Source organism: Chiloscyllium plagiosum, unplaced genomic scaffold (genome assembly GCF_037043375.1).
Source record: "Chiloscyllium plagiosum isolate Xiang-an unplaced genomic scaffold, Cpla_swu_hap1 HiC_scaffold_9, whole genome shotgun sequence".
In the NCBI taxonomy this organism is placed as follows: domain Eukaryota; kingdom Metazoa; phylum Chordata; class Chondrichthyes; order Orectolobiformes; family Hemiscylliidae; genus Chiloscyllium; species Chiloscyllium plagiosum.
This window is the reverse complement of record NW_028270147.1, coordinates 40270138-40287795: the sequence shown is the minus strand read 5'-3', so window position 1 is coordinate 40287795 and position 17658 is coordinate 40270138. Positions and strand designations below refer to the sequence as shown.

The following is a 17658-nucleotide window of genomic DNA, read 5'->3' as shown; positions in this document are numbered from 1 at the left end:
TACAGTTGGCTGTGCGCCAAGTGCAGGAAAATGGATTAGTGTGTTTTCTTTCTTATTCATTCACAGGATAAGGGTGTCGCTGGCCAGGCTAGCATTAATTACCCATCCCTAATTGCCCAGAGTGCAGTTAAGTGTTAACCGTATTTCCACAAGGGAAATGAGAGCGAATGCCCTTGATATCAAAGTCACATTTGACCAAGTATGGCATCAGGACCTCTAGCAAAGCTAGGGTCAATGGGAGTTCTGGGATAACTCTGTAGTTGGAATCATACCCAGCACATGGGAAGATGGATATGGCTATTGGAGGAAAGCATCTCAGATCTAAGGCATCATTGCAGATGTTCCTCAGGTTAGTGACGTAGACTCGACCATATCCGGCTGCTTCATCAATAATCATCCCTCCTCCATAAACTCAGAAGTGGGGATGTTTGCTGATGACTACACAACATTCAACATGATTCACAATTCCTCAGATACTGGAGCAGTCTTTCCCAAATGCAACAAGACCTTAATATCCAGGAATACAGCAATCATGCTGCATAAGTAGCAAGCAATGACCATCTCCATGAAGAGAAAATCTAACCATCGCCCCTTGACATTCAATGGTACTACCATCACTGTATCACTCCAATGCCAACATCCTTGTGTTTATTGTTGATGAGGTACTGAACTGGACTACCCATATAAATATTGCAGATACAAGAGAGAGAGTGGAAGGAAAAGGTGCAGCGGAGACGTACCATATTGCCTGAGATGAAAACTCTCAGTTATGAGGAGAAACTGGAGAGGCTGGATTTGTTTTCCTTGGAACTGAGGAGGCTGTGTAGGGAGCTGGTTGAGGTAAACAAAATTATGACAGGCATAGTTAGAGAAGATTGTGAGTATCTTTTCTCCATGATGATGACTCTAAGGCCAGAAGCATAAGTTTAAGGTAAGGGACATATGGTTTAGAGGAGATCTGAGAAAGAAATGTTACCTGGTTGGTGGTAGAAATATGCAATGTGCTGTCTGAGAGGGTGGTGGAGGCTGGTACACTCAACATTTAAGAAGCATTTGGATGAGTACTTAAAATGCAAGCGTATAGTAGGCTATGGATCAAGTGCAGGAAAATGGGATTTGTGTTTTTTTCTTATTCATTCACAGGATTCATCGCTGGCGAGGCTAGCGTTGATTACCCAATTGCCCAGAGGACAGTTTAGAATCAACCACATTTCTCTAGGTCTGGAGTCACATGTAGGTCGGACCGGGTAAAGTTGGCAGGTCCTTTCCCAGATCTTTTTGACAATCGACAATGGATCCATGGTCATCATTAGACTATTAATTCCAGATTTTTAATGAATTCAAATTGCACTATCTACTGTGGCGATTCAAACCTGGATCCCCAAATTGGTACCTGTGTCTCTGGATTAACCGTCCAGTGATGATACCACTAGGCCATTGCCTCCCCAAAGACTGCTAATCATGTCCTTTGTACATAGCTGTAAAAAAAATTGCACAAACAGGTTTTATGTTTCTTCCTATTTTATGTTCATACTCTATTGTCTCTTCCTGTATCAAAATCTTGGCTCTTCCTTAAATCCTAAAATTCTCTAATCCTCAGGTTTCCAGCTTTTTTTTGACAACTGTATAAGCCTCCACCTTTGATCTAATATTATGTTTAGGTTTCATATGAGTGACGGCTCTTTAATTTTCTTGTTGGGTATATTTAAAGGAATGTTTTTTTTAAAACAAAGCATTAGTTCTTTAAATATTATTTACTGTCTATCTAGTTTCAAACCTTTTTTTTCAATCCAAATCCACCACAGTTAATTTCCTCGTCATAACTTAATAACTAGGAAAAGGTTTTGAAAGGTGTGCCCTAGAAATTAATTTTTATTTAGTTGGTTCTTGGAAAATAAATAATATTTTCCTTAACCATAAGGAAAAATGAAGAATCTTATGTTCACAATTATAGAAAATGTATACATGTAGAAGTGAAATGATTACTGTTTTGTAGGTGACATTGTAATTGACATAGGATTAGCAGACATGAGTAGTCTGGATATAGAAATAGATAAATGCACAAATTTAGATGTTCTGGTTTAAGTTATTAAAAGATAGTTTATATAAAATATGTTCTACAAAAAGTCTGAGAGTCTGAGCTTTGACATAGGAGACTTTATATAGAAAAGCAACAGTATTTGATTCTGTGCAGATCATTTGTCAAATCTCAGTAGGATTTAGTGTTTGGTTTTGGATGACTTTAGAAAGGATATAGGAGTCTTGGACAAAATGTATTGATGATTAACAATGATGTTTCCTGGGATTAACAAACTTTTTTGAGAAACGGGATAAATTAGGACGACATTTTCTGGATATAAAATAGTTAATACATGACCAAATAGAATTGTTTAAAACAGCTACATCATGTAATTTTTTTTTCACCATCAAACACTGACAGTTAGGCCTCAATAAGAGCCTCAGGCACTTTTGGAGCAGGTTGGTCTGAGATATTACGTGGAAAACCTGAAAGAACTTTCAGTACACCCATCTATGGCATTTAATGCAACCATCTCATTATAATATCACCTCCAGGTTTGATGTGAAATGCATGACTGCAGGTAAATTGTGTGTTTGCATAATTCAATCTCAACTAGACTATTTAAAGATCCAATCCAAAGATTAAACTTTGAGGAGGTAGAAGTTTGAACAAGGACAGGGAGACATTTCATCATGGATTACTAAGAGTTAAACGCCAAGCCTCTATTTGCATTGAGCTACTTGGTGTACTGCTGTGAACAATGAGGAATCATGAGGGTTAATTTTTCCCAATAACAGTTGAAGATATCTCCTGCTCCAATGCAGAAAGTGAAGGTGACTGAGCAGGTCATCTTCAGGAGATTGTGTTCAGGTATCAATGCACAAACTGCATGAATGGCCAAAGTGCATTAATCCCCTTGCCAGGTCATGCTATGTTCAGTTGTGCACAAATTCTACACATTCTGTCCCACCCACCACTTTGCCATTGTCCAATTACACCAAGATAAACTCCTCTTTTTGTTGCCCTTCACTTTGTTCTCAAGAAGTGATCTCTATAGCTTTTCTCTGTTGCTTTGAATAGTTTTGGCCACAGTACTGAGCTTTCTTGTGCTATTTCTCACTTGAAACATGCCTTATTGTTCCTTTTCTAGCCTGACACATGCTAGTTGGTTCCAATATAGGTTCTGGATAAATCTCACATCCTTATTATCAATGTCACATTTCAGCAACACGTCTAAAAACTTTTGATGATAAATACAATTGACTGTTTTTCAAAGACAATAAAGCATAAGTTATTGCTTACTTATGTATATTTATAAATGTTTGTTTTAAGGTAAAATATTCCCCTTCTGTTCAGACACCATGTCTAAATTCAGACTATTTCACCAATCTCTGCTTTAAGTGTGTTATTTATTTCTATTATGATTGTGAAGATCACATTAATGAGGTGACTTATTACACTTATAGTTCTAGAATGAGTGCACTCTATTGCTTTAAGCTTCTTAGACAATTAAAAAATAAAGAATAGGGAGGGGCCTCAAGTCACTTGGAATGTAACTTTTGAGAGATATTTGATAACTAATGTCTGTTATGAATTCTAATTTTGCCTATCCAAGATTTAAAATGTTGCATTGTTATTTCATTTGTGACTGGAGTTTTTCCTGTACTTGTCAATTTTTGAGTTTTTTTTACCTTGGGTATCATGTTTTGTCCATCATTTATCTTTCTTGTAAGAGTTCCCTCAGCTTGGGTCATTGTACAATTCACTTTTACGTTCTATCAACCATAGTGCTACTGCTTCTCTTTCAAATAATATTTGACTATTTTTGTCTTTTATGCGTCCACTATTTGTTATTTTTTCCTTTTTGTCTGCCATATTTTACACCACCTGACCCAAAACTGTCATTTCTTTCTTACTCCTATACTTCAGCACTCATCTCATTGCAGTATTTATTTTTTCTTTTAGTTATCCTAATTTATCTAATTTCTCAAAACTCTTAATCCCAGGAAACACCTTTGCTAATCATCAATGAATTTGTCCAAGACTCATATATCCTTCCTAAAGTCATCCAAAACTAAACACTAAATTTTACCAAGGTTTAACAAATGGTCTGCATAAAATTAGTACTATGGCCTACATGCGTTTTTTAAAAAATCTTAGTCTGGCATGTTTCCTTTCATCTTTCTATCATCATTGCTAATATTTCATTCATCATCCACTCCTTTCTCAAAGATACATAAATGCAAATCACTTAGCTATCTGATAACAAAATTAAATATCGATGACCCACATATACCACAACTCAGAATCAAGTTTAATGGTTTTCAGAAGCTACTGACATTTACATACACAATTAGACTGTACAGCATAGAAGTAGCATTGGGCCATTTGGCCCATTGATCCCACTGTACCATTCAACATGATCATAGCTGCTCTGATAATCCAAGTCTTTTTCCAATAACCCTCAATTCCCTTTCTGATTACATATCTGTCTAACTCAGCCTCAAAAGACTTCTGTGTAAAGAATTCCACAGACTGACTAACCTCTGAGATAAGTAATGCCTCTTCATTTCAATCATAAATGGGAGATCCCTTATTCTAAGATTATACCCTCCGTTCCCATACTCTCCCATAAGGAGAAACAACATCTCAGGGTTTACCATACTTCTAAGAATCCTACATGTTTCAAGAAGGTCTCCTCTCATTCTTCTAATCTCCAATGATTACAAGCCCAATCCACTCAACCTTTCCTCGTAAGAAATTCCCTCCATACCCAGAATCAGCCCAGTGACTCTTCCTCGGACTGCCTCCAAATGCCAATGTACTTCTCCTTGGACAAGGGGACCAAAATTGTTCATAGGCATAGTCTGACGAATACTTTATAAGAGACAAAAAAACTGCAGATGCTGAAATCCAAAATAGACAGACAGGAGGCTGGAAGAATACATCAGGCCAGGCAGTATCCTTTTTTTTGGTGGAAGTGTTTATGGATGACTGGTGGGGTGGTAGGTGAGGACTAGGGGACGCTGTCTTCATTGCGTTGGGATGTGGGGGGATGGCTGGTTAGAGCTGTACAACGGAGATTGGAGGTGGTGCAGCAGAGGGCTATCTGGATGACGGGGGAGGAAAAGCATGTTGTTCAAAGTAGCTGGACCACCTAAGAAGCTCATGAGTGGAATCTCTCCTCATCCGAGCAGATGCGGTGGAGGCAGAGGAATTGGGAGAATGGGATGGTGTTCTTGCAGGATACTGGATGGGAGGAGATGTAGTCCAGGTAGTTAAAGACCTCTCTCTTTTTAGATGTCTTTGAAGTGAAAGTCAGTTTCATCTATCCACTCTTCCAAGAGACTTTTCAAATTATCTTGAGGCCCGGCCTTCAACTGCTTTATTGCAGGCTGCAGTTGCTGTGCTACAGCTGCCTTTATGCAGTTACATGCAAATTGATGTTGTAATTAAGTCAACTTATCAAACATAAGAGTATTCATACTTTCACAGAATGTCAAAATTTTGTTTTGAAAATGTCAGAAGTTTGAAATGAACACTTGATTGAGTTTTTCTAAAACACACTGGAGATCCACCACATGATGTCACTGGTTGGCAAATGTGAATTTGGATTTCGTATTTTTCCAGCTTCACCTATGTTTATGTGGAGAGACATTAAGTGGAGTTCAAAATATTTCCATTGAATAATTCCATATTCATCTTAGTTAACTGGTTTTAAAACAGCAGGGACTTTGAGAACAAATCACCTGTCTGCCCTTTCAGTCAGGGATGGTGTAAAATGTTGCAACCTAAAGAAAGAAGGCAAAGCACAATACATAAATTTAAAAAAATACAAATCAATTTGTATACTGGTAAGCAGACTTCTACATTAGAAACACATTCATAACTCTCATTCCTATAAACTTCATGCAGGTTTGAAAGCACAAACTATATAAAATAATAAACACAAAAGAGTCCTGTTTATATAGTAATCACAAGCTGAATTGACCTGAAACGATAACAGGAAGTTTTATGGTAATTCAATTTGTTTTATCTATATACATGAAGTTACACATGCCAGTATTTATCGTTTAATATTTGGCATCGACAGAGGTTTATTTGAGAAATTAAACCACTGAATCAAAGCATCCTTCAACTTCTGAATTGAAAAGTTACCTCATTTCGTTTCAATTGAGCTTTCACATTACAATGTACTTCTTGGCAGCCAGCTATATTTTAACTTCATGTATATATCTCTGTCATCTAATTAAAACTTAAATGGCAGATTAACACCATTGAATAAATTTACCTTTAAATTCAGAATTTCTAACTGTTCAGTCAAAATGCATTCAGTGGTTATTTTTAAATTTTCTTTCATTTTCATTGACTTTTCTCATGCTACAAGGTCAGTGGGAGCAGCAACCTCCAATGTCTTATTTAAGAGGTTACTCTTCATGTGTGAGCCTGAATTGACAGTGAAGGCACTATATAGTTGAATTAAAGCCAAGGCTCTATTTAACATAAACATTTATTTTTTTGGCAGTCAGGAGGTGACATTTACATTCCTAGCACAAAGTGCTGACACAAATTACAATACAACATGGCTTGCCTTGCTGAGATTGATCAGCACAGTGTAGATTACACTGGAAGCTTCTAGTCAAAATTATACAGTGTAATTGTTCACTATTGTCACAAAGCTGGTCTTTTTTGTAAAAGGTGGTCCTTCTTCTCAAGGAAACTGTGTCCTTGATATTTTTCAGAGAGATCGTAAACAGCCCAGGCTCCGAATTGGCTGAAGTGGTACAGAGATGAATGGGTTTACTGAGAGGCTTTTTGTTTACATATAAACAAATGAGTCTTCAGACTTCAGATTTTCATGTTTTAGAAGTAACCTGTATAATGAAAGGGGAGAGGTCAGTCCTGAAAGCTCAATTCTTGTTTTTGCTCAGTTGCAACAGGGGATGTGTGAAACAAGCTGCTGAACTCTCTCTCCTTCTGCTCTTCTAACTTCGATCTGTAAGCTGCTGTTTCATTTTTACTCTGTGTTTAAAGGGGTTTGTTTATTGGGACTGTTTGTATTTTTGGACCAGCATAATTAAGTCTAGTTTGGATAGACTCAGTTTTGTGTGTATTCTATATTCTGTTCTTTGCGTTTCATTCCATAATTTTGTGAATAAATTTTTGTCTGTTTTAAACCTGTTAGTCAACCTAGCTAACTTAGTCCGATAATTTTCACTGTACACTTACTGAAGCAAATAGCAAAGTTACAGTCTGGGCTGCCTGCTTAAGAATGTTTTGAGTGGTCTGGCATAGTCCACAACACTATGTTGTTTCTCAAAAAGACATGTAAAATCTTCATTATTTCCTCACAATCCACTATTAACTGTTTAGAATAATGAACCGATTGCGTTTATAATTCCAAGAGTTATCTCCGTTAATGATAGCCATCTGAGTGTCAGGATATTGCTGTTTCCAAAGTTGGAGGGAAAAAACATCTTCCTCATAAAATTTACATACATTTTGCAATAATTAATTTGAGCTTGCTGTTTAGATAGTGCCTGCCATTTACAGTTGATCCATTCAAAACCATGTCAAATTTCTTACTTCCATTTTCCCCAATCACATTCCATTCTATGAAATTAAATGAACATATCATTTGTAAGATTAATAGCCCCATAAATTCATAAAGTATAACACATAAAAAGCAAAGGATATTGAAATTCTCTCTGAAATCTGATAGCTAATGATAACCTTTATTTCAGCAACTCTTGCACCAATTTCAATAGTACAACACATTCTGTTCGGCCTCTCAGCACCCTAGAGCCATGAATGTGTTATCGTTGAGGTGTTGCTTTAAAATTCAGCTCCTAACTTGTGATACTGGCTTTGCAGGAACCACCTGCCAACTCTTTGATGTGTCACTGCTCCAAATATGGACCGTGACAACTAGTTCTCTCACTTCCTGCAACAGAAATCTTGTCAATTACTAAGCATACAAAAGTTAATCTGAAGATTTTATTCTTCACTTTAAGATTACATTTCATGTTGCAAGAATGAGATTGATATAATTGCTCCTCTCAGCTGAATGTCTTTGTTCACAACCAGTAAAGAAAATAGAAGAAACTTTTTGTGTAATTCTAATTTTTTAATTATTACAAGCCATTTACTTCAAATTTTTTCCTAAATATTAACAATCTGAATTTACAGTACTGTAAAGGGTAGAGACAGTCAAAGGTTCCTTGAGTGTGCTAAGGAAAATTTTCAACAGTACTATGTTTCCAGTCCGACAGGAAAGAAGGCATTATTGGTTTTGCATCTTGGGGCTGAGGTAGGTCAAGTTGTTCAAATTTCAGAAGGGGAACATTTAGGATTCAGTGACCATGACATCATAAGATTTACATTGACCACAGAAAAACACACAGAGCAATCTAGAGTAAGATTAATTAAGTGAATGAAAAGCCAACTTCAACTAATTAAAAACAGATCCAGACCCCAAATAAAGATTAGCAGACAAAACTGTAAATGAAGAATGACTTTAAAGAAGGCATTGTTCAAATACGGTTATGGAATATTTCCTTGCGAGGAAAGACTGTGCAAACAAATCCAGAGTTCCCTGGATAATGAAAAAGATAGGGATTAAGATTAAGCAAGGAAAAAAGTGTGTTTATGACAGATGTCATGTGGATAATACAATTGAGAACTAGGCTAAATATAGAAGACTAGTATTGAAAATGCAGACGAAAATGTTAGAAATAAAGATAAACTTCGAGAAGAACATATGAGGGAATATAAAAGTTTTCTGGCAGGCAAATAAATGAAAGAGAGGAATGGAACAAATTAGCAACAAAAAAGGGGGATTTATACTGAGAGGGCATTATTGAGCTATTAAATATTATGTTAGTAGGGCTGTTGTACTTTAAAGTCATTAAAGCTCAAGGATGAAATTAAATGCATCCAAGGATGCTAAAGGAAATGAGGGTGGAATTTGTGGTTATAAGTTTTCAATCTTCCTTAAATTCAGAGGTGGTGCCAGACAACTGGAGAAGTGCAAACATTATACTCTTTTTCAACAAAGTATAAAAAGTAAACTTAGCAACTACAGGCCAATTGTTTCTGAGTTGTAGAAACTTTTAGAAACAATCTGCTGAATTGTTCCATTTTCAGTTAAAGTGTTTTGTCGAGTAAGATTCATGATACCCAGTCCACACTGGCATACAATGAATCCTCTCATGTAACTTTCCATTCCTCACCTCGATAATTTCATAATAGTACTCTTCAGCACCCTTCTTGTGTACTCATGTGCCATGAGAGGCAAGTATGCTCACCACTGCTGGGAACAAGTACTCCACAAGGGTGAGTGCCTGAAATCCTTTCTTTGCTACTTCACTCACAGGGCTACCAATCATTCTAATTCTGTCACACCAAATCATCTTGCCAAGCTCATAGACAACTTTCACTATTGCATGCATCGTGTCCACTCACCAGCTCTCACACACCTCATCTTCCCAAACTACTAATCCTTCCTGCCCTTCTCACTTACTGGGATACTTCACAACTCTCCTACTCCTACACTACCAGTACCTTCTCTCCCACCCACTTCCATCATACTCAATATCTTCCTTTTGTCTCACTGTATGAAAAATTGTCTCAACTCAAATTTATATCTCCACAGGGCACTGACTGATCTACCTATCATCCTGAAACTAATTGCATTTGACCTGCACAACTGACCATAGGCCAATCTCTAGACGGTAAGGTAACGGATGCCTGGATTTTGTTTAGATCCAACTCCTAACTGACCATGGCCAATTCCCTGGTGACACTCCTTGATGCCATGAAGGATTAATCCCCTTTGACTTTCAGACATTGCCATTTACTTGAAGCACATGCAGGGTGTTTGCCATGCAAGCTGCTGGCACAACTGCAGGTATAATGTTGATGTAGGTTGGTGCTGCAGAGAAATTGTCCCCTTGACTGTTCATTGCTCCCCACTGTGTCAAGCTGTCTGCCTCTCACTCTGAGGGGTAGCACAATAGCTCAGTGATTTGCACTGGTGCCTCACAGCACCAGGAACCTGGGTTCAATTTCAGCTTTGGGTGACTGGGTGGAATTTGCACATTCTTCCTGTGCCCGGATGGGTTCTTGTTGGCTGCTCCAGTTTCCTCCAAGTATGCAAAGATGTGCAGGTTAATTGGATTGGCATGGTAAATTTACCCAGTAGTATCTAGGGATGTGCAGGCTACGTGGGTTAGCCATGGTGACACTGAGGTTATGATAGTAGGGTGGGGAGCTGGGTTTGAGTGGGATGATCCTTGGAGTGCCTCCTTTCACACTGTAGGGATTCTAATACTCTGCATGAAAATCACTGAAAGCCAGAGGTTGGTAGATTCCTAGTAAGCGCACAGAAAGAGAGCACCAACAAATTATCGTGTGTGAGAGACCCGGTAAAGTTGTAGGTGTCCTTGATCTCCAAAATGAAGTGTTAAAGGGCTGAAGTAATGTATGAGTGGGTCCAAGGACATGCATTATGAAATGGTGAGGGTGATGGTTTGATATTCCAACTTGTATAAATGAAGAATTGATAAGAATAGGGCCCATGAAGCATGAAGGGATATTGTGGTGAAGTCATTGTTTGCTGACAGCTGGAGGGCACAATTAATGCTGCAGCCACCAGCTACCCTCTCTGACTCATAAGTTGAGAATTTGCACCATCTACTTTCTTAGGGAAGGAAAGAATTGGAATTAGCTATAAAAAGTGTACTGGGCTAATAACGAATTGCAAATGCAGGGATTGCTGCTCAGTAGTGTGATTGGTAGTTGCCATTTAATACTGGAGTGAAAATTTGGATTTTTATTCCTCTACATCAAAATTCTGATGTTTTCATTTGATGTATTTTCCCACCTTTCTTGCCACTGCCCACACTGATCTATTGAGGAGCAAATTACACCCAATAATTAAAATTGAAATCACTTAGGAAAAGTGGATAATTTAAAAAGCTAGCACAGATTTTTAAAGGGCACATTTTAACTAACCTGTTTCAATTTTGATGAGATAACAGTGGGTGTTGAGGGTAATGCTTTAATGTGATGCACAGGGGCTTTCAAAAAACATTTGATAAAGCGTTACACAAGATTAGTAAAGATGGGGCGGGGGGTCATGAAATTGAAAGGACAGTAGCAACATGGATATGAAATCGGCTGTGACAGGAAACTAAGTAGTGGTGAACAGTGGTTTTGGAATTGATAGGAAATTTCAAAACCATGAAGGATGTTTCATGAAGGAAACCTGTTCCCATTGCTGGCAGGATTGAGAACCAGGAGATGAAGATTTAGGGTAATTGGCAAAAGCAGCAACAAGACTTTGGGAAAACACTCTTTCATGCAGTGAATAGGTAGGATCTGGAATGCACTGCTAAAGAGTCTGTTATATCACACTCAATTGAGGCTTTCATGAGGGAATTGGATTATTATCCAAAAAAGGAAACATTTGCAGGATTACAGGGAAGGCAGAGAAGTAGAACTAGATAAGTTGATCCTTTACAGGGCCAGCACAAATGCAACAAAAGGTGGACGGCCTCCCTCTGAGCTATAACCATTCTATGATTTTATGACTTTTCATCAGAAATGATTTGACAGATTGGTGTTCAAAGACATAAGTAGTCTTGATATAAGAGATAGTGAAAAACTGCAGGAATGGAACCAGCCAAGTTGCTTTGGCACCAATCTGGCATGGATATGATGGATTATACCTCTATCAATAAAATCTACTTGTGAACTAATACAGGATTCTTTTATCAATTTTGTCATTATAAGTTCAAATGAAAAGCTCGAACAGTACATCTCCTTTTTGAGTAAAATTGAAGTTCTGTAAACTCAAATGTAATGGTTTAAGTTACTGCTCATGCTCAGACCAAGTCCGAAGATGTGCAGGTTAGATGGATTGGCCATGCAAAATTCCCCATAGAGTCCAAGGATGTGCATCCTAGCCATGCGAAATGCAGGGTAACAGAAATAGGGTAGGGGCTGGATTTGATTGGGATGCTCTTCAGAGGAACAAATAGGACGGATGGCCTGCTTCCACACTGTAGAGATTCTATGATTCTAAATTGTCTTGTATGTATTATCATTAATTATTCCTAATTCCCAAATGTTAATGCTGGAAAAATTCTAACTTGAAGTTGTTAGCCAGGCTGCTGCACAGAGACAGAGACAGGGAGATCAATCAGAGACATATTCCTGAAAATGAGATGTTAGTCAGGAGGCTGCAAAGCGGTGGAGGTGCCAGTCATTGACAGGGGCCAGGAATGCTCAGTATATTAGAAAAAAACTGCTGACATACAAGAGAAACAGCTTGTGAACTGAGAATGACTGGAGTCCAGGTACTGCTTGGTACCAACCATATTCTGCAGTAAAAGAAAGAAAGATGAGGTAATGCAAACACCTTATTTGGACAAGGGGCAATAAGGTAATGCTACTAGCTCCTTGGTCTGGAGCCAATCAGGTAAAGACATGCAATTAACAGGTGAGCCTGACCCAACGGGGAAAAGACACCATGACTTGAGAAAGATCAGGAAAGAGGATAAAAGAAGATGCTCGAGGCATACAGACAGCAATAACTCCAGTAATTAACACTTGCAAATCAGATCCTTTGTTGGTTAACATGGAGAGAGAGCTGTGTGTGGCCAATGTCAGTCCTCAACAGGAGCAAAACAGTTAACTAGTTCGTGTATTATCTTTTATATTCTTATACTACTCAGAGTGTAAGAGGACTCAAGTGGGTGTATAAATAGGTTGTTAATTCAGTTTGTGGGAAATATATAAGCTATGGTTTGTAACAGAACACATAATATGTAAGTGCATGGTTTAATACATAAATAAAGTAACTTGTAAAGTTATAAGAACTGACTTTTCTCTCTGCACACACCAGCAGCTGCAGCTGGTGGTTGCTGGACTCAAACAGACATCAACAAAGTATTCATCACGAAAAATTACCCTTGTAAAGTTTAAGAAATATGACAAAGCCTTACATGACCACAGTGTTTTATTTCATTTAAATTATCCCAAATATATTTTATACATATATAACCAAAGTAGTAACAACGACTAATGCAATCTTTGGGTGACAATGTATTTTGTTGGCATGCAGTTCAATATATTAAAAATCTAACTAAATTAATGGTTAAGTAATGCTGTCATGAATCATGAATTGTGCCCAATATTGTGAAAGCATGTTTCAATTTTTCCTCCTTCGCTTTGTGATCTTCTCTTGAAGCATAGCAGAATCACATGTTGCCTGTTAAGAAATGTACATCATAAGCACACTAGCTGTGAGTGATTTGTAATATCACATCATGTTTTTGAAAAGTATTTGTGAAACTCTTTCTTCCCATTAATTAACAGTAAATAACTCTTTTTCTGCCACATGGACACAGCAAAATATATTGGATGCAAATTTATTTTTAGATACAAGAAAACTGTATTCTAATAGATAGGAACAGAGATCAAGGTTGGGCCCAAACATAGAACATAGAAGAATACAGCGCAGTACAGGCCCTTTGGCCCTCGATGTTGTGCCGATCCAAGTCCATCTAACCTACACTAGCCCACTATCCTCCATATGCCTATCCAATGCCCGCTTAAATGCCCATAAAGAGGGAGAGTCCACCACTGCTACTGGCAGGGCATTCCATGAACTGCTGATTCGCTGAGTAAACTTGTCCTTGTTTTCATGTCAAAATTTCATGTGAATTTAGGACTGGGAGTATTAAAAGGCAAATGAGGGAATTATGTTATGTTCCATATTTCCTTCCATTTGTCAATTTTGAATGTATATTCAGATGTATACAACTGTTCATTTCTATTAAGAGTACCATTAAGTACACTGGGGACAATTTCAATGCTGCAGTATGTCACAGATTGGTGTTGAAATCTAACTTAGCAAAAAATTGAGACAATCACTGCTCATAAATTTTTAAAGATACTAGATAGTTATGATTGTGGTTCTAAATCCCAACCTGAGTCAGGTGCCTCAGGTGTGCTGGAAATGGAACAGGAGATGCAGTCAAGTGACAATAGGAATGCTATACATTTCTGAAATGACTATGGGTGGAGGTGAGGAATAAGAGGTATGAATTCTGTCAGTGGTCCGAATGAAAACAGGCAGAGGGAAAGATAAGATTTAAAGTAATTTAAAGTGAACAGAGCTGATCCTGACAGCTGTTGGATCTCATAGTACTCTGTAGAACTTTACCCAAAAAACCAGAAAACTTGTTTCTGCTGTGCCACTGATATTTCCAAATCACACCTTGGGGATGTTGCAGCTGCACAACATGAGAGCCACGGAAGTGCAAGGAAACTCAGGGGTAACAATTTAAAGGCAGAAAGCTGTTCCACCAAATATCATTTCTGTACAGTATGCACATGTAAATGGTAAAGAATGAGTACTTATCTAAATATGTTCAAATTTATCTACTAAAAAAAAATAGAGCAATTCATAAAGATTTTTCACCAACCTGATCAAGTTCAGAGAGAGTCTTTTTAGCTCGAACAGCTTTTATACTCTGTGTAGTGCTCAACTTTTGAGGTTCCTCATATCCTATGCCATTATCCTGCAAGTCATCTTTTTGCATCTAACAGTGAAAACCCAGCAAGATAATTACATATATGCCAAGAATTCAAACAGTATGGTAAGAACCATTAGCAAACACGACTCATAAATATATTACAGTTAAATGTTTAGGGTAAAGCCTTCTTCCAGAAATAGTTCAGTGGTTTTTACAGTCTTAAAAAAATGGTTATTCTCACCATAATAATTGAAACAGCAAACTGTAGTTATTAAACACTTTTACATTGTGCATTAAAAAATTGGATCCTCAACCCAAGTCACGTGAGTCCTAATCAGTGATTTGCAGCCTTTTTTGTACTGAAAAATAAGGAATGCTCAAAATGCAGGTGCATTGCAGAAAAAAAATTAAAAACCACATGTTGCCAAAGTTAACGGGCCATCAATTTGGAAGAGAAACTGTTTAACAGGATGGCCTATGTTGGTGCTGTTACATACCAGCAGGCTAAACTTTCAGGAACTGAGAGAAGACATTGATTGCCTGCTCAGCAGCAACCCTATCCATGGTTGAAAGATTCCAGCTGAACCATATTCATGGGCAAAGGTTAAGTTAAATTGGTTACTCACCACTACAGGTTGGTAGTTTCTGCAGTGGTGACTCCATCTCCTGCTCACAAATGTGAACAAATCTGGTAGCAGTGCATGTGATTAGCTATGTTCCAACACTGCTCCAAGTTCTGCCTCCATGCAACCATGAAAATTCTCATAAATTAGGAGTAAGAAACAAACATCAAATTTCTTGCATAGTGAAAACAGCTTTCTCTAGTTGGACTATTAATATATTCATGAAAGATGCCTATAGATTTACATGGTTAACTTCTCTGTTCTTCAGATTGGACCACAGTACCTGGAAGCACTGTGTATTAAAAGTGCAAAAAAGGAAAATATTTCAAGTAAGATATTGCAGAATACTGACCAACACTTTTCTAAGCTTTAATCTTTTGCCTGATACATCCAGCTCTGCTGCCTTTGCAACCAACTGCTTTATCTGAAATTAAAAAAAAGTATTCTTGAGACAAGTGCAAAGTTGATATTACAGTACACACTTCGCTCTTGGTGGTGCAAGATCAGCTTTGCTGTTTCACCTTGTGTTTAGCAGCCAGAATGTTTTCATTAGTCTGCCAGCAGAGATTTTTAGCTACACTGGCAATGCCCTCTACAGGGTAGACAGGATGTGGTGGTTCCAGTATTGGACTGGGGTGGACAAAGGCAAAAATCACACAACACCGAGTTATAGTCCAACAGGCAGCTGCCTGTGGGAAGTAACAAGCTTGCAGTTTTCAAATAAGCCTGTCAGACGATAACTCGATGTCATATGATTTTTGACTTTTATAGGGTATTAATGGTATCTATGAGCAAAGCAAGTGACTGCAAGGCTCATCAACTAATCAGTTTGAAGCACCTGCATTGAAATATGCAGATCGCAAACCAGGAAATGAAAAATAGGAAACTGTGTACAAAATGAAGCAAATTTTGACACACAGTTGAGACTAAGGTAGAGCAGTGAAAAAAAGAGAGAAAAGAGAACAAAGACAAAATTTGAATTTATATTTTCCTAATCAGCTGCAACATCAACTTTTTTTTAAGCAAATATACGACCTTATAACTCAACTTCTTTTCAGAACTGGAAAGATAGTTTGTCAATGATTATCATATTGGGCACTGTTTAAAAATAATCATTTCTAGAATCACTTTCTACAATTGGCACCCTATAAAGAGATTTTTCTCCCAGAACCAGCCCTAACTTTTTCAGCAGATTAAATGTAAGATAGACTAAATTTGTATAATTACAGTGTTAACAGTGGAAGTCTATTGCTGAGGACTGCATTAGTGCACCCTTTCGAAAATTGGGGTATCTCCGACAGCTATATCAGAATTTCCAAGATTAACTGCACATATGCATATTAGAAGATACTATTAGACTCATTTTCCTCAGTTCAGCATCAATAGTAGAGCAAAATTTGGGCATTGTTAAATGTAACAATTTAAAGCTTAAAGATTTGAAACAAGTTGTAACCAAGAATATCATGATAGTAATTTATGTTGAGTTACAATAGTTGAAATGCCCTGTTGAAATTATGCTTTTCGTGCAAACTTTTTTTGCACTATCAGCAAGGTACAATCTATGTTGTGATTTGATGTTATTACACACCTCTGGAGCAGATGAGACTTGAACCAGAGACTCCCAGTCCAGGAGTAGGGACACCAACAGTGTTCCACAGGAGGGCCCTAAATCTGAGTAACTAATGTGTGTGTTTCTTGTTGCTTGAAGGGTGTTAACCATAACTGTGGGAAATGTCTCTTCATTACCTTAGAGTAGCTGATCCAGACAATGGGGAAGCATTCTAATACTGAGTACTGACCACTTTTATTTTAATGAGCACAACACATGCTTACTTTACTTTTTATGTTATATATACAAATGAAAACGTTTCTGATTCGTCCTTGTGACTTCCAAAGTATTTAACAGAAATTCTTCACAAATGTAATACCTCTTTGTCTGATTCACTAAATGACTGCTCATTAGTCACACTCCTCTGGAGTTCAGAATGGGCTGCCAAAATATGAAAAATGGCCAAAGGTTACATATTTTCCAACTGATTATTGTATAAATGAAACACTACCCTGGATATTAACATTGTATAAAATGATGTAGTACAACGTTGCATAGCTATCCTCCAATAGTTGTGACTAATTATTTACCTTTAGTATATAAAAATCTAACAATTTTATTCATAGAAGTTACCTTTTCTGGATGTTCTGGCAAATCAATTTTATAGAGTCTTTTTTCTTTTACTGAAAGTTACATACATTTACTTATTTGATCTTTGCCATACTCATATTATGATTAGATTACATTAGGTTCCCTACAGTGTGGAAACAGGCCCTTCAGACCAACAAGTCCACACTGACCCTCTGAAGAGCAACCCACCCAGACCCATTCCCCTACATTTGCCCTTGCACCTAACACTACGGGCAATTTAGCATGGTCAATTCACCTAACCTGCACATCTTTGGACTGTGGGAGGAAACC

The 17658-nt window shown here is 37.6% G+C and overlaps 1 protein-coding gene across 1 annotated transcript in view; it reads right to left on the bottom strand.

The window, feature by feature from the left end:
* Positions 1-12914: 12914 nt before the first annotated feature.
* Positions 12915-17658, bottom strand: part of zte38 (zebrafish testis-expressed 38) — a 60494-nt gene continuing 55750 nt past the window's right edge. Inside the window, exons 12-15 of the mRNA XM_043699090.2 lie at positions 17117-17178; positions 15541-15612; positions 14515-14631; positions 12915-13295 (exon numbers count right to left, since the gene is read on the bottom strand). Coding sequence (XP_043555025.1) covers positions 13236-13295; positions 14515-14631; positions 15541-15612; positions 17117-17178 — 311 coding nt within the window. The 3' untranslated portion in view covers positions 12915-13235. The remainder of the gene's footprint in view (positions 13296-14514; positions 14632-15540; positions 15613-17116; positions 17179-17658) is intronic.